This window comes from Stomoxys calcitrans, chromosome 5 (assembly GCF_963082655.1).
Source record: "Stomoxys calcitrans chromosome 5, idStoCalc2.1, whole genome shotgun sequence".
Lineage (NCBI taxonomy): Eukaryota > Metazoa > Arthropoda > Insecta > Diptera > Muscidae > Stomoxys > Stomoxys calcitrans.
The window spans coordinates 126570834-126597800 of NC_081556.1; the positions used below are offsets into that span (position 1 = coordinate 126570834).

General features: G+C 35.1%; 1 protein-coding gene across 1 annotated transcript in view; it reads right to left on the bottom strand.

Moving 5' to 3' along the window:
* LOC106094286 (uncharacterized) overlaps nt 1-26967 on the bottom strand; it is a 244660-nt gene that overhangs the window by 59704 nt on the left and 157989 nt on the right. The window contains exon 3 of the mRNA XM_059368839.1: nt 21803-21960. Within this exon, the coding sequence (XP_059224822.1) occupies nt 21803-21960 (158 nt within the window). The remainder of the gene's footprint in view (nt 1-21802; nt 21961-26967) is intronic.

Below are 26967 nucleotides of genomic sequence, written 5' to 3' on the forward strand. Positions count from 1 at the left end.
AAACAAAAAACCCAAAAACACTATTTTACATAGAAACTTGTAAAGCATATATTTTTGAGACATATTGTATGTAGGTTTTTTTTTTTGAAAAAAAAGGCGTATATAAAAGGTGCCTACAAAAGGCGTTGTAGGTATGTAAATGCAAAAGTCCATATACTTTGTAAAATTTTTTTTTTATATATTTTTTTTTTGCATATTTTGTTAATAATGGGCATGTGTTGGTATCAAAAAGCAATTTTTGCCTGTTCGAGGCTGCCACTGTTTGGTGATGGTGTTGCTGCTGTAATCATTGCCACAGCCATAGTCAGAGGCAGAAAATGGAAACGAAAACGAAAAAAACACTACCTACAAAAACAATGAGAAAAATTGAACGGCACCAACAGTGGATGACCTTGCAACCGTTGCACTCGCATAATCCTCCACTAACTGTAGAAGTACATTAAGTAGACGATTGTTTTCGGTTAATTTTGTGCTGTTTATGAGCTTTTTTTCTGCTTGTCTTGCAAGCTGACTGGCTTGTTTTGCTGATTTCATTTCCATTTTGGGGTTGGTTGGCTGGTTGGTTGGTTGGCTGTGTGCTAAACGAGTCTGGTGTATTAAATAATGGTGGCATGGTGTGGTTTTGCAGCAGGTTTCTGCTTCGTTGATTGTCTCTCTCGCTTCTGCTTTTTTCGCATCTTCTTCTTCTTCTCTGGTCATTTGCTGTGTTTTATTTTGATTTGGTTTCTTTGGCAAGTTTACCGTTTACGGTGCAATATTTTTACAGTTTTTTTTTCGTTTGGTTTGTTTTTGCCATGCTATGTTAAGAGCGAATTGTGTAAAACTGTGAAACAAAAGTAAAAGTGATGTTTCATGATGATTGAAAGGTAACGACAGCGGGAGCCCAGAGCAAGGGGTGTGGTGTAACTATAACAAGTTTTTCATTAACAACGCATTGGGCAGATTTTTTGTGTTTTTCAGTTTTGAACAGGATCAAAGCTGTTATTCAAGTTGCTGCTATAAATTTCGGAAAGGATGTTTTTTTCTGTTTTTTTTTTTTTTTGTAAAAACCAAGATTTGTATATAGGATATGGTGAATTAAATTAATGACCATAGGGGCGTTGTGCTTTTAAAATTAATGAATGTAACTTCGTTGTCGCCGGTAATATGAAATTCGAAGAAGCAAACAAAAGATTTAAGACGTAACAAAACAAAAATGGCTTTAGCTTCTTCAATATTAAAGACCCTAAGCAAAATATAATTCCATACGATTTTTCACCAATATGAAACCTACATCAGATTATAAACCAAATCGGACCATACTAGGCTTTAATGTACAAAGCCATAAAATAAAATTATAGACTAAATTTTAATCAATTCATATTACTTTACTTTACTTTAGTTGGCTATGGCAGAACATTTGTTCCACTAGCCGAACGTATTGGGTTGCCCAAAAAGTAATTGCGGATTTTTTAAAAGAAAGTAAATGCATTTTTAATAAAACTTAGAATGAACTTTAATCAAATATACTTTTTTTACACTTTTTTCCTAAAGCAAGCTAAAAGTAACAGCTGATAACTGACAGAAGAAAGAATGCAATTACAAAGTCACAAGCTGTGAAAAAATTTGTCAACGCCGACTATATGAAAAATCCGCAATTACTTTTTGGGCAACCCAATAGAATAGCATTACAAGCGCCTCGATCTTCTGAGCTCATTCTAAAATCACTGACACCAAGTTTCGAGTTGTCTGCCACCTCGGGATCTTTCCATCGGGCTTTTGGTCTTCCCGGTTTGCGTGTACCAGCGTGTTTGCCTTCAAAAGACTTCTTTGCTGGAGCTTCTTCTTCCATTCTGACAACATGACCTAAAAACGCAGTCATTTTATTTTGATGAGTGTAACTATGATATCGTCGTCATGCTGCTCATACAGCTCGTGGCTCATTCAACGCCTATATTCTCCATTAAAGCAAACTGGTCCATATATTTTACGAAGAATCTTTCTCTCAAATACTCCAAGCACTGCCTCATCCGCATTCACAAGTACCCATGCTTCAGAACCATATAACAGTACGGGCAGTATCAGTGTCTTTCTCTCAAATACTCCAAGCACTGCCTCATCTGCTTTCACAAGTACCCATGCTTCAGAACCATATAACAGTACGGGCAGTATCAGTGTCTTTCTCTCAAATACTCCAAGAACTATCTCATCTGCTTTCACAAGTACCCATGCTTCAGAACCATATAACAGCACGGGCAGTATCAGTGTCTTTCTCTCAAATACTCCAAGCATTGCCTCATCTGCTTTCACAAGTACCCATGCTTCAGAACCATATAACAGTACGGGCAGTATCAGTGTCTTTCTCTCAAATACTCCAAGCACTGCCTCATCTGCTTTACAAGTACCCATGCTTCAGAATCATATAACAGCACGGATAGTATCAGTGTCTTGCATAGTGTAATCTTCGCCAGTCGGGAGGTGGCCTTGTTTCTAAACTGCTTACTTAATCGAAAGTAGCATCTGTTTGTCAGTATTATTCTTCACTTAATGTCAAAACTGGTGTCATTCGTTTCGGTTACGGCGGTGCCGAGCTAGATAAAGTTACTGACTGTCTCAAAGTTGTGGTTACCAACTTTCTCCATGTTCTTTATCTGCTCGGTTGTGCAAGGCTTTTTGGGAGTTGAAACCATCCATTTCGTCTTATCTCCATTTTCTGCCAGACCCATTTTCACTAAATCTCTTTCGATTCTTTTAAAGGCTGCAGTTACTACTTCCGGAGGCCGACCTATGACATCGATGTCGTCGGCATAGGCGAATAGCAGGTGTTCTCTTGTGATTAGTGTGCCATATCTATTCCCAATCTGCCCGTCTGTCCATGTCAATTTGTGCACAAAGAACCGGTCTGTTTATTGCCTGTCTTTCTGTCCGATACCTTCAATTTAGCGCAGACATTTTTGTTGGCCTATAGACGAAGTCGATTGAAATTTAAAGAAATTGCTTCGAATTTGGCTATAGCTCCCATATAAATGTTCCTCGCATTTGGACTATTTTGCAATAATGTGGTCATTTTCCAACTCAATCCTCAAGAAATTTGGTAAATACCACTCTCTTATTGCTGTAGCAATTTCTAGCGATTTTTCTCTAAACCGATTCAGATTAAAAAAAATATAGTAAAATTTTCCCAAAATTTTGTTTTTTTTTTGATCAGAAAAAGTCCAGGAACATAAGTTCAGAGTTATTTTATGGTCGGCATTGTCCGACTTTTCCTCCAAATAAAAGGTTTTACCTTATTGCCTTTTTAAAATTATTTCATTTCAAAATGATTGATGTTTGATACATAAATAGTCCATATATTCCGAAACAAAAGACTTAAGACACAAACCTCCAACCTTAGCTGGAATATAATTTATTGCCGTTCTAACAAATTGGTAACCAAATGAACTTTGCCACAAAACGTGGGCATGCAATATCTGCGTGCAGCTAAGATATCAAAACGAAAGACTTAAGACACGAGCACTTTGGGGGCAAAAGGTTTCCCAACCTCGAAAACTGACTTATTTATAGAGTTCTCAGTATTTTTTTTTTTTTTTGTTTTTTTGAAATTGTCATATAAAACTCAATTACATACATACATATGTTGCATAAATTTACGGTACTTCTGTTCAAAGTTTATCAAATTTGCTTTATCAAAGATTTGCATTTGTATTGTGTGTGTGTGTGCTATTCTGAGGCCAGTTAACCTATATAAAGTTTTTTGTTTGGCTCCCATTCACTCAATGGCTAGCATTTATTAGCACACCACACATACAACCACACCAACCCAAGAACCTTGGCAGACTGCCACTCCTTGATTTATGTTGGCAGTTTCGTGAGGTGCTGTTTCTTTTGACCATTTTATTACATTTACCATAAATCTTTAAGTCTTTTGTCGTCACAACTAAACGACATCGATGTGCTGCTGCTGCTGCTGTATGTGGGACGCACTGTTGTGTGTTTTGTGTTAGATTTAGGCCACTTTATTGTTGTTCTTTTTTTTTTTGCTCTTGTTCTTAGTATGCTGTTATCTTTTCAAGCAATTGACAATGTGTCGTTGCTTGTTTTTTTTTTTGCTGAAAATTGGTTTCTAAATCAGTTTTATGGGCTATATTGAGTTTTTAATAATTCTTTGCGTCATTCTTGCTAGTTGCGATAAATAGAACTGAGCCAATGGAAATGAGAGCTAGTGGTAGTGAGAAGGTTGTATTGTGATTAATAGTTTTAAATGATTTTAATCGAGATCACCAACAACACCCACACTAATTTCTAGACTTATTGAATGGCGCCATCAATCAGGATATTGTTGGTCAACCATAACCAGTCTGGTCTAGGCTTGGCCTGGTTATAGCAAATGTTGTAATGGTTAGATGACAAATAAGATTAGCAATCATAGACAAAACATAAACAACATTTCTTTATTGAAAATCAAATTGGGAACCATTTTTTATGCAAGAAAAAATATTTTCTATGAAATCAAATTTTGATAAAATTTTTTTGAAAATAAAAATTTGACAAAATTTTTAAAGAAGTTTAATTTTGGCGAAATTTTTACAAAAACCCATCTTCAACATTTTCCATGGAAATCAAGTTCGAGGAATTTTTTTTTATGATTTTTCTACCCACTACCGAAGAATTAGGGTACATTAATTTTGCTATTTCGTTTGCAACATATCGAAATAATCATTTCTAATCCTATAGAGTATATGTATTATTGGTCCTTGTAAAAATTGAAGACGATCTAGCTATGTCCGTCCGTCCGTCTATCCGTTCGTCCGTCTGTCTGTTTGTCCATCAATCTGTCTGTCGGTTGTACTGAGCTGATACTTTTTTTTTTGTCCAAAGACAGATGGGCTATATCGGACTAGATGCTGATGCAGCCTCTATATAGGTCGATCACCCGATTTAGGTTCTTAGGCTCATAAAAGCTGCATTTATTACCCGAATTTCATAGAAATCGGTTCAGATTTAGATATAGCTGCCGTATATGTATATCGCCCGGTTCTCACTCCTAGAGCCACTGCAAGCGCATTTATTGACTATTCTCGACGACTAACACAATATCTAAGGAATTTGGTCGAAATCGATTCAGATTTAGATATTGCTCCCCCATATATGTTCGTCCGATTTTGAGAAATATGAAAATAAAGTTCTTATTTGTTAACCGATTCTCTTGAAATTTGGCAGGAAGGATTTTGTTCGACTCTAAGAATTATTACTGGTGAATTTCATAGAAATCGGTTCAGATATAGATGTAGTTGACCTATATGTATTTTGCCCGATTTTCATTTCTAAAGCCACTGCAAGCCCATTTAGTGACCAATCTTGCCAAAAATTTTGAACAACACTTTGCTCGACGACTACAACACAAGATTGGTCGAAATCGGTTCGTAGGTAGATATAGCGTCTATATATACAAATTTTCGTCGGATTTTGGATTATTTGCAATAATGTTGTCATTTGTCAACCGTCGTTATTACAGTTTGACATTTGCTCGAAATTTGATGCGGATACACTAGTCCATCTGAAAACCTTCCCCGAGGTCCATCGAAATTGGTTCAGATTTATATAAAGCTCCCAGTTGATACTTTTAGGGTAGGTGTAGGGTATTATATAGTCGGCACCGCCCGACTTTTGTCTTTCCTTACTGGTTTTTTATGACTTCTATTAGTTATGGCAAGTACGGTCCATCTGTATCGCCTATTTATTTGAAGTCCTTCAAAGAACTTCTCTAATGCAATCCAAGGTGGAGGGTATGTAAGATTCGGCCTTGCCGAACTTAAAGCCCTTTCACATTTTTTTCATGTCATACTTCCACGAAATTTTCTACGAGAATAAAAATCTCTGCCAAATCATAGCAAACATTTTCTTTGTCAACCAATTTTTTTTACTTATTGGGTTGCCCAAAAAGTAATTGCGGATTTTTCATATAGTCGGCGTTGACAAATTTTTTTCACAGCTTGTGACTTTGTAATTGCATTCTTTCTTCTGTCAGTTATCAGATGTTACTTTTAGCTTGCTTTAGAAAAAAAGTATATTTGATTAAAGTTCATTCTAAGTTTTATTAAAAATGCATTTACTCTCTTTTAAAAAATCCGCAATTACTTTTTGGGCAACCAGATCAAGTTTGAGATTATTTTCACTTCTTCCCTTCTCTTCCCATTAAATATTGACAATATGAGTAGTATGGGCCTCATGTCAACACTAATTAACACAGGCAGTTGTGAATGTTAATTATGCAAAAATCTCTTTTTAATAACCCCAACTGACAATGACGCCATAGGAGGCACTACCCAGCCCAGGATCTGTCTTTGTTTACACAAAAAAACAAACAAACCCTCATCCATATAAAATCATTAACCATTTATATGTCTATTAATTAAATTTCATTCACCGACACTTTGTTACCAGTCTTCCGAGTCATAGGGTCCTTAATGCATAATGCCAAAGTTCTGAGGATGATGATCGGCAACAGTAGCTGGAGTGTTGATTTTATTTATGGCTTCAGCACTTTATGGTGGTAGCATAAAACAGTATGTCTGCCACAGAGGCAAACAAAATGACGTATAAACCATCTTCATCACCACCAGCAACACCACCATCATCTTCATTCTTAACAGACCCTTAAGATCTACAGATCATCCACGTTAAACAACAAGAAAACTAAACGCAGAACATTTTCTACTTTGGCTTTATATTCTCAAGTTCTTCGTTAGCCCTTTGGGTATTTTTGCTGAAGCCCCACAAACGAAGCAATAAAATGCAAATTTCTGTAATGATCTCTAAACAGGACCCCACGGGTGGGGCATGTAAAAGTGGCTCCTAGCTAGATATGTGGCCATTAATTAGACACGCATTGTGCTGACAGGAGTGGTGGTTAGCTCACGCCTTCTGTAAATATGCCAAACGGTAGACAATGCCGCGAAGGTGAGGAGTCCTGTTGATTGTGATTGAACACAATTGTGTTGATTGCCTTGTGTAAAGTTAATGAGAATTAATTTGATAACGATAAGATCTTGACTTGAGTGTAACAACAACACAGGACAGCAGACACTGGGTGTGGGTGACAAATCACAATGACTAGTTGGTGTTAATCATTACGAATGAAAAAAAAAGACTAGATGACATTTTGAATTCTACTGAGTTTTAAATAATGAAAAGTCAATGGTAAATGCTCTGACTTTTAATTTTATGATAAAACTGGAAGAAGTAGAAATGCTAAAAAAAAAAAAATTTTTAGTCAAAGAATTTGTATTAAATTTGGTAAACAGAAAATTTTAAGAATATTAAAATAAATTTTCCTTCAATAGCTGAATTTTTTTTTTTAAATGCATGCAATGAACGGAATTTGAAATAAAAATTTTAGATTTGATATAAAATGTGAAAAATTTTGTATAAATAGCAAATTTTCGGAAAATTTTCATAAAAAGCTGATTTTGAGTTAATCCGATACGAAAAAGACTAGATGACATTTAATAAAATTCCATTGAGTTTTAAATAAAAAAAAGTCAATGGTAAATGCTCTGACTTATAATTTTATGATAAAACTAGAAGAAATAGAAATTTTTAAAAATATTTTTTAGTCAAAGAATTTGTATAAAATTTGGTAAACAGAAAAATTTCAAGAATATTAAAATAAATTTTCTTTCAACAGCTGAATTTTTTTTTTTTTTATGTATGCAATGAACGAAAGTTGAAATAAAAATTTTAGATTTCACATAATATGTGAAAAATTTTGTATAAAAAGCTAATTTTCGGAAAATTTTCATAAAAAGCTGATTTTGAGTTAATCCGATACGGCATAACTAGACGCACCTCACAGGCTGGAACTTTGAGCTCCTACTCTCATGAGGTGTTCATCATTATAACAGGAAGCTTAGCTGAAAGCTACAGAGGGCTTGCATAGGTTGCGGATAGTGCAAAGTTTCGTATTGGGTTGCCCAAAAAGTAATTGCGGATTTTTTAAAAGAAAGTAAATGCATTTTCAATAAAACTTAGAATGAACTTTAATCAAATATATTTTTTTTACACTTTTTTTCTAAAGCAAGTTTAAAGTAGCAGCTGATAACTGACAGAAGAAAGAATGCAATTACTGAGTCACAAGCTGTGAAAAAATTTGTCAACGCCGACTATATGAACAATCCGCAACTACTTTTTGGGCAATCCAATATTTATGCGAAGTAACAGCTATTGCGGCAGTGGGCAGTCTGCGATTTTGAGAAGAGAGTCTCAGTGAGGGGTCAGACAGACGGTACTGCCTCGTATTTAAGTACTGAGTGTCAATGATACTCGAAATGAAAAGGCCGGTAGTTGGCGCCTTTAAATAACCAATGGCCAACATCAGCTTTTGTTTCCATAATAGGTGTGGCTGGAAATGGGCATCGGATCTTGAAGCAAGCGGCTCCCAACATCGAGGGCTACATGTGCGATTCCACATAACCAATGCGGTTGGGGCGCTGGACTGTAACCCGCACTCGGAAAACTTAAAAAATTACTCAGAGTAATAAAGAAATAGAAACAAGTAAAAGCGTGCTAAGTTCGGCCGGGCCGAATCTTATATACCCTCCACCATGGATCGCATGTGTCGAGTTCTTTTCCCGGCATCTCTTCTTAGGCAAAAAAACTATATAAGAAAAGATTAGCTCTGCTATTAGAGTGATATCAAGATATAGTCCGGTTTGGCCCACTTCTATCAAACCATCAAAAATTAAAGCTTCTACGAACCGAACAAGGATAATCGAGAAACTGGTTAATATGGGAGCTATATGAGGTTATAGGCTGATTTGCAGCATACTCGACAGAGTTGTTGGAAGTCGTAACAGAACACCGCATGCAAAATTTCAGCAAAATCGGACAGGACTAAAGAAGTCAATCGAGAGATCGGTGTATATGGGAGCTGTATCAGGTTATAAACCGATTTCGACCGTACTTGGCGCAGATGTTGAAAGTCGTAACATGTTGAAAGTTGGAGACCTGTGTAAAATGTCTGCCAATTCGAATAAGAATTGCGCCCTTTGGGGGCTCAAGAAGTAAAATAGAGAGATAGGGGCCTTTAGAAGTCAAGATCCCAGATCAGTTTATATGGCAGCTATATCAGGTTATGAACCGATTTGAACCTTATTTGACACAGTCGTTGAAAGTAAGAATAAAATACGTCCTGCAAAATTTCATTCCAATCGGATAAGAATTGCGCAATCAAGAGGCTCAAGAAGTCAAGACCCAAGATCTGTCAGATATGACAGCTATATCAGGTTATGAACCGATTTGAACCATACTTGGCACAGTTGTTGGATATCATAACAAAAAACTTCTTGCAAAAATTCATTCAAATCGGATAAGAATTGCGCCCTCTAGAGGCTCAAGAAATCAAGACCCAAGATCGGTTTATGTGACAGCTATATCAGGTTACGCACCGATTTGAACCATACTTGGCACAGTTGTTGGATAACATAACAAAATACTTCGTGCAAAAATTCATTCAAATCGGATAAGAATTGCGCACTCTAGAGGCTCAAGAAGTCAAGTCTCCAGATCAGTTTATATGGCAGCTATATCAGGTTATGGACCGATTTGAACCATACTTGGTATAGTTGTTGGATATCATAACAAAATAATTCGTGCAAAATTTCATTCCAGTCGGATAAGAATTGCGTTCGCTAGAGGCACAAGAAGTCAAGACCCCAGATCGGTTTATATGGCAGCTATATCAAAACATGGACCGATATGGCCCATTTACAATACCAACCGACCTATACTAATAAGAAGTATTTGTGCAAAATTTCAAGCGGCTAGCTTTACTCCTTCGGAAGTTGGCGTGCTTTCGACAGACAGACAGACAGACGGACGGACCGACGGACAGGCGGACGGACAGACTGACGGAAATGGCTAGATCGACATAAAATGTCGCGACGATCAAGAATATATTGGATTGCCCAAAAAGTAATTGCGGATTTTTCATTTAGTCGGCATTGACAAATTTTTTCACAGCTTGTGACTCTGTAATTGCATTCTTTCTTCTGTCAGATATCAGCTGTTACTTTTAGCTTGCTTTAGCAACCCAATATATCCCGGACACAGAAAAGGGGATAAAATGTGTTAACAAATTTTTACAAAAAAATTTCCTATAAATAGCAATTTTTGAGCAAATTTCCTACAAATAGCGAATTTTTACAAAGTTTCCTATAATTAGCAAATTTTTAAAATATTTATAAAAATGGAAAATTTTTACAAGGTTTTCAATAAATGGCAAAATTTTGATAAAATTTCCTATACATAGCAAATTTCCTATAATTACCAAATTTTTAAAAAAATTTTTCCAAAAATGATAAATTTTGACAAGATTTCCCATTAATAGCAAATTTTGACAAAATTTTCATTAAATAGCAAGTTTTGACAAAATATTCCTATGAATAACAAACTTCCACAAAAGTTCCTATAAATACTAAGTTTGACAAACTTTCCTATAAATAGCAAATATCGATAAACTTGAATAAATTGCTTGCGAGTATAGAAAAATTTTATAAAATTATGCATAAAGAGCTCAATTTATGCTAACATTTTCCAAAACTAAAATTTTAACTCAATACTCCATTCATGTGGGAAGCTTGGCCAAATATGCAGTTTGCAATCCTCTCTATCTCGTTTTCTTCTACCTAATCCGGGATAACGATCAATGCAATAGTAAATTTCCTCATGCTAAAAAAAAAAAAAAAACAAAAGACTTAAGACACAAACTTTGTTTTTGGAAAACAAAAAATTCACAAATTAAATCTCATCTTCACTTTCAATTTTCAGGAATATTAAAAACAATTTATTTGACATCTAACTAGCCTTCCTTACAAAATACCTCATTGCATTATGGCATGGCCAATGTAACAAAGTAAGTGGCATATAAACACTTCATGCCACCTTTCAACAGAAATGAACAAAACTGTTGACCCAGGCTAACCTTTTTCATTGCTACACCATAAAGCTGTAATCTAAAATGCTTTCCTGTTGTTTTTTTTTTTTGCTTTTGCTATTGGTGGATGAAATTATCGGGGTTGTTGTTTAAAAAACACTTGTTATGATTTCCGTTGAAATTGAACAAAAAAATGGAAAACAGAGAGAATCACAAAAACAACAAGAAATGCCAAAATTCATCATAAATTCAAAAATAGCATTTAAACTAAGGCGCATCATGGGCCAAAGATGGATGGCTTTGTGATGGCTGGTCGCCATGGTAAACAGCCGCAGCCGCAGCACCATCATCATCATCATCACCACCACCATTACTGGCCGCATATAAGAAGTTGAAGATGATTACAATGACCTCGTCACGTTTGACTTTCGCTATTTAAAGACATCACAGCCCGTCAAACAGGCAGAAAGAAACAACCGCCGACAACCAGCTTAACCAACCAAAAATGCAAAAAAACAAAACCCAAAAAAATGGCAATCATATCATTTAGTTTGCATCTTGTTGTGCCGAGAGTGGTGCACTTTACATTATGACTTGCCAATTTTTTTTCGTTGGCCTTTTTGCTCTTCGTCTTTTCTAAATCAGTTGGCATAGTTTGCCAGAAAAAAAAGAGACACAGCGGCAAACAAGGTAGCTAACAATGAGTCAGACATATTGCCGGCCAGCAAAGATCTTGGAGCTTCTTCTTCTTCTTTGTCATTCGGGTTTGCTATTTAAACTTCTAGGCAGTGTTGCCGTATTGAGAAAAAAATCCTATGGAGTTTTCATTGGCAATAAAGATCTGGAGATTTTGACAAAATTTTCTAAAAAATTTTAAAAAAATTTCCAATAAAACGCAAATTTTGACAAAAAATTTTGTAATACAAATTCTCATAAACACTGAATTTCGATAAAAATTTGTATGAATAGCAAATTTTGAAAAAATTCCTATAAATAAAAAATTTTGACAATAAGTGCCATAATAAAATATTTTGACAAATCTTCCTATAAATAAGGCATTTTGACAAGCTTGCTATAAATAGCAAATTTGTACACATTTTCTTTGAAAAGCTAATTTTGACTTCCTCTAAATAGAAAATTTTGCCAAAACTTTCCTAGAGATGTTAAATTTGGACAAAAATTTTCTAAAATAAAGCCATTTTGACAAAAATTTTCGAACAAAGATCGATTTTGAGACAATGTTGTACAAATAAGTAATTTTTTCAAAATTTTCTAGCAAATTTTGAGAGAAACTTTTCCAAAAAATTCTCTAAAACTAAAATTTTGACAAAATTTCATTTATATACCAAGTTTTCTGAAAATTTCCATAAAAATAGAATTTCGACAAATTTTTAGAGATTTTCCTATATACAAACAGTTTTGTCAATATGTGCTATAAATAAAAAATTTTGACAAAATTTCCTATAAACAAAACATTTGGCCAAGTTTGCTTTAAATTTTTTTTTTTTACAAATTTGCTATAAATAGCTAATCTTTATAAATATTTCTATAAAATTTAGCAATATTTTGTGCTTAGAATCTATTTCACTCAATTTTTGTCTTAAGGGAAATTTTACTGAATATTTGTCTTTAGGAAAATTTCACTGAATTTTTGTCTTAAGAGAAAATTTCGCTAAAATTTTGTTTCTATAAAAAATTTAATTGAAAATATGTTTGAAGAGAAAATTTCATTGAAAATATGTCCAAAGAGAAAATCTCACTGAAATATCACTTTATTGAACATTTCACTTGTATTTTACCTTCATAGAAAATATCACCAAAATTTTGTCTTCAGAGAAAAATTCACTGAAAAGTTGTCTTAAGAAAAATTTTATTGAAATTTTGTCTCCAAGGAAAATTTTACTGAAAAATTTACAGTGATTGTGTAGGCATCCAAAAAAACTGGAAAAGGCACCACCCTTAACCTTTTTTTTTGGGAAAAGGCAGTGCAACCACCCTTTTTCTTGGGAAAGGGTACTAAAACTACCCGTTTTCTTGTAAAAGGTTACTAAAACTATCCTTTTTCGAGGAAAAGGGTAGTTTTAGTACCCTTTTTTCTTGGAAAAGGGTACTAAATCTACCCTTTTCTTGGGAAAGGATACTAAAACTACCCTTCTTTTTGGGAAAGGGGACTACAACTACCCATCTCCTTGGGAAAGGGTACTAAAACTACCCTTTCTTTTGGAAAGGGTACTAATACTACCCGTTTTCTTGGAAAATGGTACTAAGACTACCTTTTTTCTTGGGAAAGGGAACTAATACTACCCTTTTCTTGGGAAAGGCTACTAAAACTACCCCTTTCCTTTAAAAAAGGGTACTAAAACTAACCTCTTTCTTTGGAAAGGGTACTAAATCTACCCTTTTCCTTGGGAGAGGGTTCTAAAACTACCTTTCACCTTGGGAAAGGATACTAAAACTACCATTTTTTCTAGGGAAAAGGAAAATAACAATACCATTTCTTAAGGAAACGTTGCTTAAACTACCCTTTCTATAGAAAAGGGTATTAAAACTACCCTTTTCTTTGAAAAATGGTACTAAAGCTACCCTATTTCTTATAAAGGGTACTAAAACTATCCGTTTCCTAGGGAAAGGTTACTAAAAATACCCTTTTCCTTGGGAAAGGTTATAAAAATTACCCTTTTCCTTGGGAAAGGGTACCAAGACTAACCTTTTCCTTGAAAAAGGGTACTAATGCTGCCATTTTTCTTGAGAAAGGGTACTAAAACTAAACTTTTCCTTGAAAAAGGGTACTAAAACTACCCCTTTTTTCGGAAAAGGATACTAAAACTACCCTGTTCCTAAGGAAAGGAAACTAAAACTACCGTTTCCTTAGGAAACGTTGCAAAAACTACCCCTTCTTTAGAAAAGGTTATTAAACTACTCTTTCTTTAGGAAAGAGTACTAAAACTTCCCTTTTCCTCGAAAAAGAGTACTAAAACTACCCTTTTCCTCAAAAAAGAGTACTAAAACTACCCTTTTTCTCGGGAAAGGGTACTAAAACTACACTTTTCGTACAGAAAGGGAACTAAAACTACCATTTCTTTAGGAAACGTTGCTTAAGCTACCTTTTTTTAGGAAAGGGTATTAAAACTACCCTTTTCCTTGAAAAAGGGTACCTTTGCATTGGGAAAGGGTACCTTTGCATTGGGAAAGGGTACTAAAACTACCCTTTTTCCTTGGGAATGGGTGCTAAAACTACACTTCTACTTGGGAAAGGGTACTAAAACTACCCTTTCATTTGGGGTACTAAAACTACCCCTTTTCTTGGGAAAGGGTACTAAAACTAAACTTTTCCTTGAAAAAGCGTACTAAAACTACCCCTTTTCTTGGGAAAGGGTACTAAAATATTACTTCTCCTTGGGAAAGAGTACTAAAACTACCCTTTTCCTTGGTAATGGGAGCTAAAACTACCCTTCTCCTTGGGAAAGGGTACTTAAACTGCCCTTCTCCTTGGGAAAGGGTATTAAAACTACCCTTTCTTTAGGAAAGAGTGCTAAAACTACCATTTCTCTTAAAAAAGGGTACCTGTGCCTTGGGAAAGGGTACTAAATCTACCCTTTTCCTTAAAAAAAGGGTAATAAATCTACCCTTTTCCCGGGAAAGGGTACTAAAACTACCCTTCTCTTTGGGAAGCGTACTTAAACTACCCATTTCCTGGGAAAGGGTACTAACACTAGCGTTTTCCTTGGTAGAGGGTGCTAAAACTTTTTTTTTCCTTGGTAGAGGGTATTAAAACTACCCTTTTCCTTAGGAAATGGTACTAAATTTACCATTTCCTTGGAAAGGGTAATTGAAATATTCTTTTCCCTGGGAAAGGATATTAAAAGTACACTTTTTCCTGGGAAAGAATGCTAAAATTACCCTTTCCCATCGGAATGGGTACTATAGCAAATTTTAATAAAATTTTCAAAAAAAAAAAACAATTTTGACAAAATGTCGTACCATAAACAAATTTTGACCAAAATTCTTAAAAAGTAGCACATTTTGCCAAAAATTTCTAAAAAATAGCAAAATTTTAACAATATTTCCTAAACTAGCTAATTTAGACAAAAGTTCATAAGAATAGTAAATTTTAACTTAAATGCCATAAAATGCAAATTTTTACAAAATTGCCACAAGATAAAAAATTTTGGCAAAATTTGCTTTAAAAAGCTAATTTTCTTCAAATTCTCATAAATAAAAAAATTTGGTAACATTTCATATAAATAAAAATTTTGACAAAATTGCTTTTTATAACAAGATTGCTATAAAAAAAAGATAATTTTGACAAAAATTCTTTTAAACTGCAAATTATGACAAGAAATTCCCATAAATTCGAAATATTGATAAAAATTCCTATAAATTGCAAATTTTGACCAAATTTCTTATAAAAAACACATTTTGACTAAGTTTCCTATCAGTACTAAATTTTGAGAAAATTTCCTATAAATGGCAATTTTTAATAAAATTTCCTATAAATAGGAAGTTTTAACAAAATTTGCTATAATAGCAAGTTTTAACAAAATTTCCTATAATAGCAAAGTTTAACAAAAGAATTCCTAACAAAAAAACAAATTTTGAAAAAATTTCGCATTAAAAACAACTTTTGACGTAATTTTCTATAAATATTTAATTTTGACGAATTAAATTTTGGTAAGAAAAATACCTTCCCTATAGGCAACACTGCATCTATCCACTACTGCCCTAACATGATTTGCATTTCATTTGGTATTCCCTTCAAAATACTTAGCTCCAAAAAAACCAAAACAAAAGACAAAGCATAGCTAAATAAACTTCTGTTAATGATGAAGCGAAGAAGCTCCTGTCTTTTTCAAAATGGGTAAGTCAGTCAGTCATGTAGTAAGCCACAGTCAGCCTTAGTTTTTTTTTCTCTGTTTTGCTGTTTTCTTGGTACACAACTATTGTTATTTATTTGTCATCGTACTTGTTACCGGTGACGTTAGATTGTCTGCACAAACCAAGGGATTGTTTTGGCGTTTTATTTTTTTTCTTCTTTGCTTCATTCTGGGTAAATTCAGCAATCTCAAGTTCCAAAATAAAATTGAAGAAGACCAAGCAGAGGATAGGAAAAAAATTCGTTTTAATGCAAGTGACATTTTTAAGGTGATATCTTCAAATACAAGATGTAAACGTGCCTTGTTGCAACTTTTGACATACACACACACACACAACAAAGTGACTCTCAAGCCACACACATAGCTGTAGAGCCCAAAAGGTGCACCGCGTCTGCGTTCGCCAGGCCTACATGAAAACGTGCTGTGATGCCTTTTTCGGTCTCTTTTGTATTCGTTGCCCCTAGCTTGCTAAAGATCAAATACGATTTGATAGTGCAAAGCAGGATTATGAATATAAATAACATTTCATTCTACAATAGCAGCACAAAAAAAACACAATCTTGCAACAACAAAAATATAATGGCTGAATAAAAAATATGTTCACTCTTAGCAGAACTCAAATGAAAAACGCTTGCTTTTTGAAATGTCAAACAAGTCGCGCATTTGAAACTCTGAGGCTAGAACAATTCAAATTTACAACTTTTCGCTGGCATATCAACATTTCGAACAAATCGTAATTGGCATGTCACTCTAGGGAGCAGCAATCAATAAAGCAGTCATGATTTCTATAGTGGAGGTTAGAAAATTAGGTTTTCAAAGAGATATGGAAGGGGAGCAAAATAGCTAACAAGTTGGGTAAATTAAAACAAAAATATTAACCATTGCTATATCCAACACCAAAGGGGTGGATTAGTCAATCCTCCCGACATCCGTCTCAAATATGGTCCAAATCGGCCATATAAACCGGCGGTGGCGGCGCCGAACTTAAAAAAAGTTTTACTTATTGAATGTAAAAATTTGTCTTTAGGGAAAGGCTTACTGAAATTTGGCCATTGGGAAAAAATACATTGAAATTTTATCCTGAGCAAAAGTTCTCTGACATTTTGTCTTATTAGCAAATTTCAAAGTAATGCTGTCTTAAGAGAAATTTCACCTAAATTTTTGCCTTAAAAGAAAATTTTACTGAAATTTTGTCTCATAAACTTTCACTGAATTTTTGTCCGTAGCGAAAATTTCACTGAAATTTTGTCTTTAGAAAAACTTCATGGAAAGTTTGTCTTTAGAGAAAATTTCATGGAAATTTTGCCTTTAGAGAAAATTTTACGGAAAATTTGTCTTTATTGAAAATTCCACTGAAATTTGTTTTAAGACAAAATTTAGTAAAATTTTGTGCTTAGAATCAATTTCACTTAATTTTTGTCTAAGGAGAAAAATTTTGTCTAAAGACAAAACTTCACTGAAATTTCACTTAAATACTTTCTTTAAAGAAATTTTCCTTTTTTTCATGGAAATTTTGCCTTTAGAGAAAATTTTACGAAAAAAAGTCTTTATTGAAAATTCTACTGAAATTTGTTTAAAGACAAAATTTAGTAAAATTTTGTGCTTAAAATTAATTTCCCTTAATTTTTGTCTTAGGAGAAAATTTTTCTAAAATTTTGTCTTAAGAGAAGACTTCATTGAAATTTCACTTAAATACTTTCTTAGAGAAATTTTCTTGAAACTTTATCCTTAGAGAATGACTCAGTGAAAAGTTGACTTTTGAGCAAATATTACTGACTATCGAGAAAATGCCACTGAAATTTTGTTTGTAGACAAAATTTCACTAAAATTTCATTTCTAGAGAAAATTTCATAGAAATTTGTCTTAGGAGAAAACATCACTTTATTGAAAATTTCACTGGTATTTTACTTTTATAGAAAATTTCACCGAAATTTTGTCTTTATAGAAAACTGGATTGTAAAATTGCCTTAAGAAAAACATTCATTGAAATTTTGTCTCTTAAGAATATTTCACTAAAATTTTTTTGTAGAGAATTTTTTCGGATTTTATTTTTAGGCAAAAAATCACTGTAATTGGGTCGTCATCCAAGAAACTGGAAAAGGCACCAAAACTACCCTTTTTTGGGAAAGGGTAGTGTAGCCACCATTTTCCTTGGAGAAGGGTACTTAAACTGCCCTTTCTTTAAGAAAGGTTACCAAACCTACTCTTTTCCTTGGGAGAGGGTACCAAACCTAGGAGAGGAGAGGGAGAGAGAAAAAGGTACCCTTTTTTTTTGTGAAATTGTATTAAAACTACCCCTTTTATTTGGGAAAGGATACAAAGCCTACACTTATCCTTGGGAGAAGATAGATTTTCCTTTAGAAAAGGTACTAAAACTGACCCTTTCATTGGGAAATGGTACAAAAACTACACTTTTACTAGGGAAAGGGCACTAAAACTATCCTTTCCTTGGGAAAGGTTACTAAAACTACCCTTTTTTTGGGAAGAGGACTAAATCTACCATTTTCCTTGGGAAAGGGTACTCACACCGCCCTTTTTCTTTGGAAAGGGTACTAAAACTACCCTTTTTCTTGGAAAAGGATACTAAAACTGCAATTTTCCTTGGTAAAGGGTACTAAAATTATAATTTTCCTTGGGAAATCGCAATAAAACTTGCCTTTTTCTTGGGAAAGGTTACTAAAACTACACTTTTCTTCGAGAAAGGGTACTAAAACTACATTTTTCTTTGGGATAGGGTATTAAAACTACACTTTTCCTTGGGAAAAGGTACTAACACTACCGTTTTCCTTGGTAAAGTGTACTAAAACTTCCCTTTTCCTTGGAAAAAGGTACTAACACTACCGTTTTCCCTGGTTAAGGGTACTAAAACTACCCTTTTCCTTGGGAAAGGGTACTAAAACTACCCTTTTCCTTGGGAAATGGTACTAAAACACCCTTTTAGTACTGAAATTAACCTTTCCTTGGGAAAGTTTTCCCGTTTCCTTGGGAAAAAGTTCTAAAACCATCAGTTTTCCTGGGAAAATATACTAAAACTGCCTAGGGTATTAAAACTACACTTTTCCTTGGGAAAGGGTACTAAAACTACCCTTTTTATTGGGAAAGGGTACTAAAACTACCCTTTTTCTTGGGAAAGGGTACTAAAACTACCCTTTTCCATGGGAATGGGTACTAAAACTACCCTTTTCTTGGGAAAGTCACTAGAACTACCCTTTTCCTTCGAAAGGATACTTAAACTACCCTTTTCTTTGGGAAAAGATACTAAAACTACCCTTTACCCTGGGAAAGGGTACTAAAACTACCCTTTTCTTGGGAAAGGGTATTAAAACTACCCTTTTCCATGGGAGAGGGTACTAAAACTACCTTTATCCATGGGAGAGAGTACTAAAACTACCTTTTATGTTGGGAAAGGGTACTAAAACTACCCTTTTCCTTGGGAAAGGGTACTAAAACACCCTTTTAGTACTGAAATTAACCTTTCCTTGGGAAAGAGTACTAAAACTACCCTTTTCCTTGGGAAAGGGTACTAAAACTACCCATTTCCATGGGGAAGGGTACTAAAACTACCCTTTTCCTTGGGAAAGAGTACTAAAACTACCCTTTACGTTGGGAAAGGGTACTAAAACTACCCATTTCCATCGGGAAGGGTACTAAAACTACCCTTTTCCATGGGAAACGGTACTAAAGCTACCCTCTTTCATGGGAAAGGGTACTAAAACTACCCTTTTCCTTGGGAGAGAGCACTAAAGCTATCATTTTCCTTGGGAAAGGGTACTAAAACTACCCTGTCCCTTCGAAAAGGGTACTAAAACCACCACTTGTCTTCGAAAGTTTGTTAGCCCTCTCTTGGGGTTTATTCTTACGAATCGTTACATTTCAATCCATTCCAACGCATTAGATATAACAATAGATTTACTATTTGCCGTTGGGGTGACTGCCCTCTTCAACATGAAACACGGAACCCTCAGATCAGACATATTTATTATACTTTATTTTTTTTATATTAATAAAAAGTTTCCACAATTTTATAACACTAAACCAACACATCTAAAGGTAGGAAATTGCAACAGTCATATCATTCTTAAAAATTAATTTAGCTAGTTTTGGTATTTATTTGCCAGTCAGGCGAACGATCTTCAAACATATTAAAAATGTTACGTAATTTTAACTACCGCATAAACATTAATCAGACATATTTTCCGCTTCCGTGGAAGTGTTTTTTTGAGGCAAGAAAAAAAATTTTAATGGCAGTTCTGCACCTCCCAAAAAGTGTTATGCATTTTTAAGGAAAATTTCTTTATCTGTGGCAACTACTCAAAAGTATGTATTGAGTGTTAAATATTTTATTTTATAAGAAAATTTCTTGCTAAAATATTTTGAATTAACCCAATAAAAAAAAGTTTGTTGCTTAAGTCTTTTGTTTTGGTTATGGCTGAAAGCAAATAGTTTACATTTTGCACGCCTAAAATGTTTGCAACTTTTTCAATTTTAATGGTAAAAAATCACTTAATGGTGAAGGTGTTAAAAAATTCAAAACACCCCAAAAAAAAAAGAAACAAAACAAAATTGCCGTCTATTATGAAATCATGGGTCAGCGGCAAAAGAAAACATATGAAAGAAACCAAACAAAAAAACAACACATATACAGAAATGTTAATTAAGGAACTAAAGCGCAGAAAAGATACATTTTTTGTTTAATTTATGTTTTTGTTTTGTAGGTCAGCGGGATCAAAACGGCAACGCCAAAAAACTTATGATATAACGAATTACTTTTTTTTTTTTTGGTTTTTTTCATCTTAAATTGGAGAAATTCCGTTTTATATTTATTGATGATGATTCAAATGGCTAAGGCCATTGAACCTAACCCTAGGGGCCATTACAAAGAATTTCTTATGCTTCGACCTTCTGCCACAAGAATTCTCAGATAGTTGCAAATGTGAATGGCATTCAAAAGAAGCGAAGCCAACAAAAGGCAAACGGCAGCTTTTAAATAAATAAGATGTCTTTTATGCTCGTTTGTTTGATTCTCAGTCTGTCTGTCTGTCTGTCCATCGGACCCTCCGTCTGTCTGGCAATGTGATGTGGCTTATAATAAACAAGATAACAATAAATTTGTTAACAATTTGTCTTTGATTACAGCGATTATACAGTTTTGGCTTTTGCCTGTCTGTATGCTGAGGGTTTTCTATTCTTTTGGCGAACCTCCACCCTAAGCCATCAACTCTACCATCATCATCATCATCATCATAAATCAGGCAGTGTGATTAAGTGTTTTAAGCATTTTAATAAAAACGAGAGAGAAAGAATAAAAAAACCCACGAAAAAGACACTTCTCAGTTGTTGCCGAGTGATATTGATGTCTATCACCATCATGATCACTGTCATAATGCGATTTGCCACCATTATCTTCAACACTGTCCGTATGTCATAATGCCAACCATAATGATGTTGTTAATGATAATGATGCTGATGCTAAATACATATAGGAGATGTTATTCACTGGGTACCAGCTCACTTTTTATTACCTTTGATTTGGTTTGTTTTTGAGCATAAATAATTGGCCATATATAAAAAAAACCCCACTGTAAAAAAAAAAAAATGCTACACTTCTAGGTCAAGGGTATAGCTCTGATGATGGAGAAAAAGACCCCAGTCTATAAACTATGACTGCTGACATTAAACACCATAAACAGAGAGAGAGCAAACAAACAAACGCAGATATCTCTTTTTATGGTGCTTGGCCAGCAATTATTAGCTGTATTCTTTTTCACAAATACTAATTTTTTTTTAGGAAGCTGTTGTTAGCGCTTGTGCAGCAGTAGCTAAGCGCTTATTGCTGTGCTTCCCTCTACTCCATGCTCTAATCATCAGTGAAAAAAATTGAGTTTTAATGAAATTACATGTCCAAGACCTTAAACAAATGATGATGATAGCCATTTAACTTATGAGAAATTAAGAGATGCCATAATGATGCCATTTAATTTGGACAGAGAGAGACAACAAAGCAAAGCAAACTTACCGCATGCCATCGAAACCATCATCGGAGCCATTTATTGTTAGGACGGGTGCTCTGGCATAGGCTTTGGCCACGCGACGATTACGTTCAAAGACAATTACTTTAGCCCAAATTTCATCGTCGATTTGGGTCCATTTGTCCAGAACTTCTTGAATGTGTTCCTAAAAAGAGACAAAATTAGAAAAAAAGGTTAGTAAAAATAAAACTTTTCCTATAACAATAAAAAAACTTTTACATAAGCCAATGTTTGCATCTATGTTGGTTCCGATTCTCAGTTTGTAGGGGAGAGAGTCGACAAATAAAATGTCAATGCAATTTTTGCGAATGACAAAATTTCGATGACATTTTTATACCCACCACCGACGGATGGGGGTATATTCATTTTGTCATTCCGTTTGCAACACATTGAAATATCCATTTCCGACCCTATAAAGTATATATATTTTTGATCAGCGTAAAAATCTAAGACGATCTAGACATGTCCGTCCGTCTGTCTGTTGAAATCACGCTACAGTCTTCAAAAATAGAGATATTGAGCTGAAACTTTGCACAGACTGTTTTTTTGTCCATAACTATATCCATGACTATATCTTGATATAGCCCCCATATAGACCGATCCGCCGATTTAGGGTCTTAGACCAATAAAAGCCACATTTATCATCCGATTTTGCTGAAATTTGGGACAGTGAGTTGTGTTATGCCCTTCGATATCCTCCGTCAATTTGGCCCAGATCGGTCCAGATTTGGATATAGCTGCCATATAGACCAATCCTCCGATTTATGGTCATAGGTCCATAAAAGCTACATTTTATATCCGATTTTGCTGAAATTTGGGACAGTGCGATATCTAAGGCTTTTCGACATCCTCCGTTAATATGGCTCAGATCGGTTCAGATTTGGATATAGCTGCCATATAGACCGATCCTCCAATTTAGGGTCTTAGGCCCATAAAAGCCAAATTTTTTATCCGATTTTGCTGAAATTTGGGATAGTGAGTTGCCTTAGGCCCTTCGACATCTTCCGTCAATATGGCTCAGATCGGTTCAGATTTGGATATAGCTGCCATATAGACCGATCCTCCGATTTAGGGTCATACGCCCATAAAAGCTACATTTATTATCCGATTTTGCGGAAATTTGGGACAGTGAGTTGTCTTAGGCCCTTCAACATTCTCCCTCAATTTGGCTTATATCGGTCCAGATTTGGATATAGCTGCCATATAGACCGATCTCTCGGTTTTAGGTTTTGGGGCCATAAAAAGCGCATTTATTGTCCGATTTTGCCGAAATCTAGGACAAAGAGTTAAGTTAAGCCCCTCCACATATTTCTGCAATTTGGTCTAGATCGATCAAGATTTGCATATAGCTGCCATATAGACCGATCTCTCGATTTAAATTCTTGGTCCCATAAAAGGCGCATTTTTAATCCGATTGCACTGAAATTTGACACACTGACTTATGTTATGCTCGGTTTATTTTTAGATATGATATGATCGGTTTATTTTTAGATATAACAACTAAAAAGACCAATATTTTGTTATACACAATTAAACAATGACTTGTACTTATCAGCATTTGGTCCAAATTGGATCATATTTCGATATAACTGCTATATGACATAAGATATGCAATTTTCACCGAATTTTGATGAAAGGTGGTTTACATATATACCCGAGGTGGTGGGTATCCAAAGTTCGGCCCGGCCGAACTTAACGACTTTTTACTTGTTTTAAAATGCAGCCATCACACCTTATATGGTTGAAAAGTCTTCTAACCAAAGACGAAACGCGTCCCATAGTGGTTGGTGTGTGTTGCTGACCTTTGGCTTTCCTTTTCCATTTGCATCTTCGATCATTCAGCTCGTCTCGAAAGAGAAACAAACAAAAATTGTAAAATTCAATGATCTCGCCCTAACAAGCAAAAAAAAAAAATTGAAAATTTTTCCTTTAGACAAAATTCCTTAAAAACAAGAAAAACGGCATTAAGTTCAGCCGGGCCGAACTTTTTTGTCGTAATCCGGTGAAAAATACAAAATTGAAGCATTAATGGAAGCTATTGGGTTGCCCAAAAAGTAATTGCAGATTTTTTAAAAGAAAGTAAATACATTTTTAATGAAGCTTAGAATGAACTTTAATCAAATATATAATTGCCATTTTGTATTTTGGGTAGTACTTTTGGAGTAAGGGGGAGGGTTCGCCCCCCTTCCGATATCAAACAAGTAAAAAGGCGTTAAGTTCGGCCTGTCCAAATTTGGGTATATATGTAAACCACCTTTCGTCGTAATCCGGTGAAAAATGCATAATTTATGCCCCCATAGCAGATTTATCGAAATATGGTCCGATTTGGACAAAATTCACATGGACAATGAGTGGTCTAATAAAAACAAGTCATTGTTCGTATTTGTAGAAAAAAATGTTGGTCTTTTTGGCAGCTATATTCAAATAAAGACTGATCTGAACCACATAGGACATGGATGTCGAAGAGCCCAACATAAGCCACTGAGTCAAAATTCAGCGCAATCGGATAATAAATGCGTCTTTTATGAAGCGAAGACTTTAAACAGAGAGATCGGTCTATATGGAAGCTATATTCAAATCTGGACCGATCTGGACCGTCTCCAAGAAGGATATCAAGTGGTGTAACGTAACACACTGTCCCTAAATTTTAACGAAATCAGACAAAAAATGAGCCATTTATAGGCCCAAAACCTTAAATCGGCAAATCGTTATATATCGAAACTATATCCGAATCTCGAACAAACTAAATCAAATTGAAAAAAATATGGCGAAGGACCTAACACAACTCCCTGACCGAAATTCCGGCGAAATCGGGCAATAAATGGGCCTTTTATGGGTCCAAGACTTTAAATCGAGAGATCGGTCTATATGGTATCTAAATCTGAACCGGTCGGGGCCAAATTGACGAAAGATGTCGAAGGCCCTAACACAACTCACTATCCAAAATTTAATCGGAATCTGATAATAAATGCGCCATTTATGGACCCAAGACTTTAAATCGAGAAATCGGTCTATTTGGCGGCTATATTCAAATCTGGACCAATCTGGGCCAAATTAAAAAAAGGATGTTCAACAGCTTAACACAACTCACTGTCCCCAAATTTCAACGAAATCAGACAATAAATGCGCCATTTATAGACCCAAAACCTTAAATCGGCAGATTGTTATATGTCGCAGCTATATTCAAATCTAGACCAATCTGTGTCAAATTGAAGAAGGATGTCAATTGGCCTAACACAGCTCACAGTCCCAAATTTTAGCGAAATCGTAAAATAATAACGGCTTTTATGAGCATAAGACCCTCAATCGGCAGATCGGTTTATATGTCAGTTATATCTTAATATAGTCCGATCTGAACAATATTTGAGATGGATGTTGGGAGGCCTTTATCAACGCATTGTTTCAAATTTAGCGAAATCGGATAAGAATTGCGTCTTCTGTGGAGTGAAGACCCTCAATCGTCGGTTCGGTCTATATGGCAACTATATCTAAATATTGTCCGATCTGCACCATATATAGGTGTGATGACGGAAGGATTAAAACAACTCGCTGTTTGAAGTTTCAGCGAAATCGGGTAATAAATGCAGCTTTTATGGGCTAAAGACCTTTAATCGACAGATCGGTCTATATGGCACCTATACCTGAATATAGACCAATCTGAACCATATTTGTGCTGGATGTCGGGGGGCTTAAACAACGCACTGTTTCTAATTTCATCGAAATCGGATCAAAAATGCACCTCTTACGGCTTAAGACCATGAAACGGCATATCGGTCTATATGACAGCTATATGTAATTATGGTCCAATATAGGCCATATTCGGTTTGAATATCGGGGCTCGTGGTACAACTTCCTGTTTCAAATTTCTGCGAAATCGGACAAAAAATGTGGCTCTTATTGGCCAAAGTCCTTAAATCACCAGATCAGTCTATATGGGGGCTATATTTAGGTCTTCGAACTTAGCCTACCTTTGGGCAAAAAAAGAGTCCGTGCATAGTCTTAGCTCAATATCTCTATTTTTAAAGACTGTAGCGTGATTGCAACAGAAAGGCAGACAGACATGGCTAGATCGCCTTAGATTTTTACGATCTGTATTTGGTCTACCCATGCTCTGCGTTTCAAAGTATGAGAGCAGTGCAAACACCGAATGGTGAGTTTCAGTTTCACACTGGCTTAATAGAATTGCAGAGCGACTGCTGGCCGATGGTTGAACTTAGCATCCAAACAAAGCGTGAGGGCGAGGCCAGTTTCGTCGACCGATTGTTCTCTATGAGAATGTTTCTTGGTCGGCTTCCGACTTCCGATTTTGATATCTACTTTTAGGGTAAAGAATTTTGAAAGCCGCCCCTTCAACAAAACCATCCCGACACTACCAAGCTATGCAAATATTTTGGCAGTATTGTTGTTGTTCTATTAGTAATGTGTTGTACACTAAGGCGACAGCCCTTGCCGATGAACAACTCCATCCCCCCCCCCCATAATTCCAAATCGAGTCAGACCTTTAAAGGTATGCAACCTATTGAAATGTCGAATGAAATCTTGTAATATTTTCTTACGATGGGACAAAAATTGTGAATTTTTGCAACCTTAAAAGGCCTTATCGGATAAAAGATATACAAGGGAGCAAACTCTACATCTGTGCCGAATTTGATCATATTTCGCTTTAAAGTCCATATCGGATGAAAAATATGTGTGGCGGCTATATATAAATCTGAACTGATTTTTATGAGATTTTGCAGACGTATTGGGATGTCAAATAAAACATCTTGTGGAAAATCTTGCGAAGATCGGACTAACATTATGGGTTATTCAGCCTTAAACGGCCATATCGGATGAAAGATATATATGGGAACTATATCTCAATATGGACCGATGATTATGAAATTATGCACACACATATACGGACGTCAAATAGAACACCTAAAGCAAAATTTTGTAAAGATCGGACCAAAATTGTGGCATCTACAGCCCTAAAAGGCCATATCGGATAAAAGATATATATGGAGCTATGTCTAAGTCTAAACCGATTTTTACGAAATTTTGTGAAATAGAGCACCTCACGCTTAATTTTGTTAAGATTGGACCAAAATTGTGACCGCTACAGCCTTAAAACACCATATCGGATGAAAGATATATAAGGGAACTATATCAT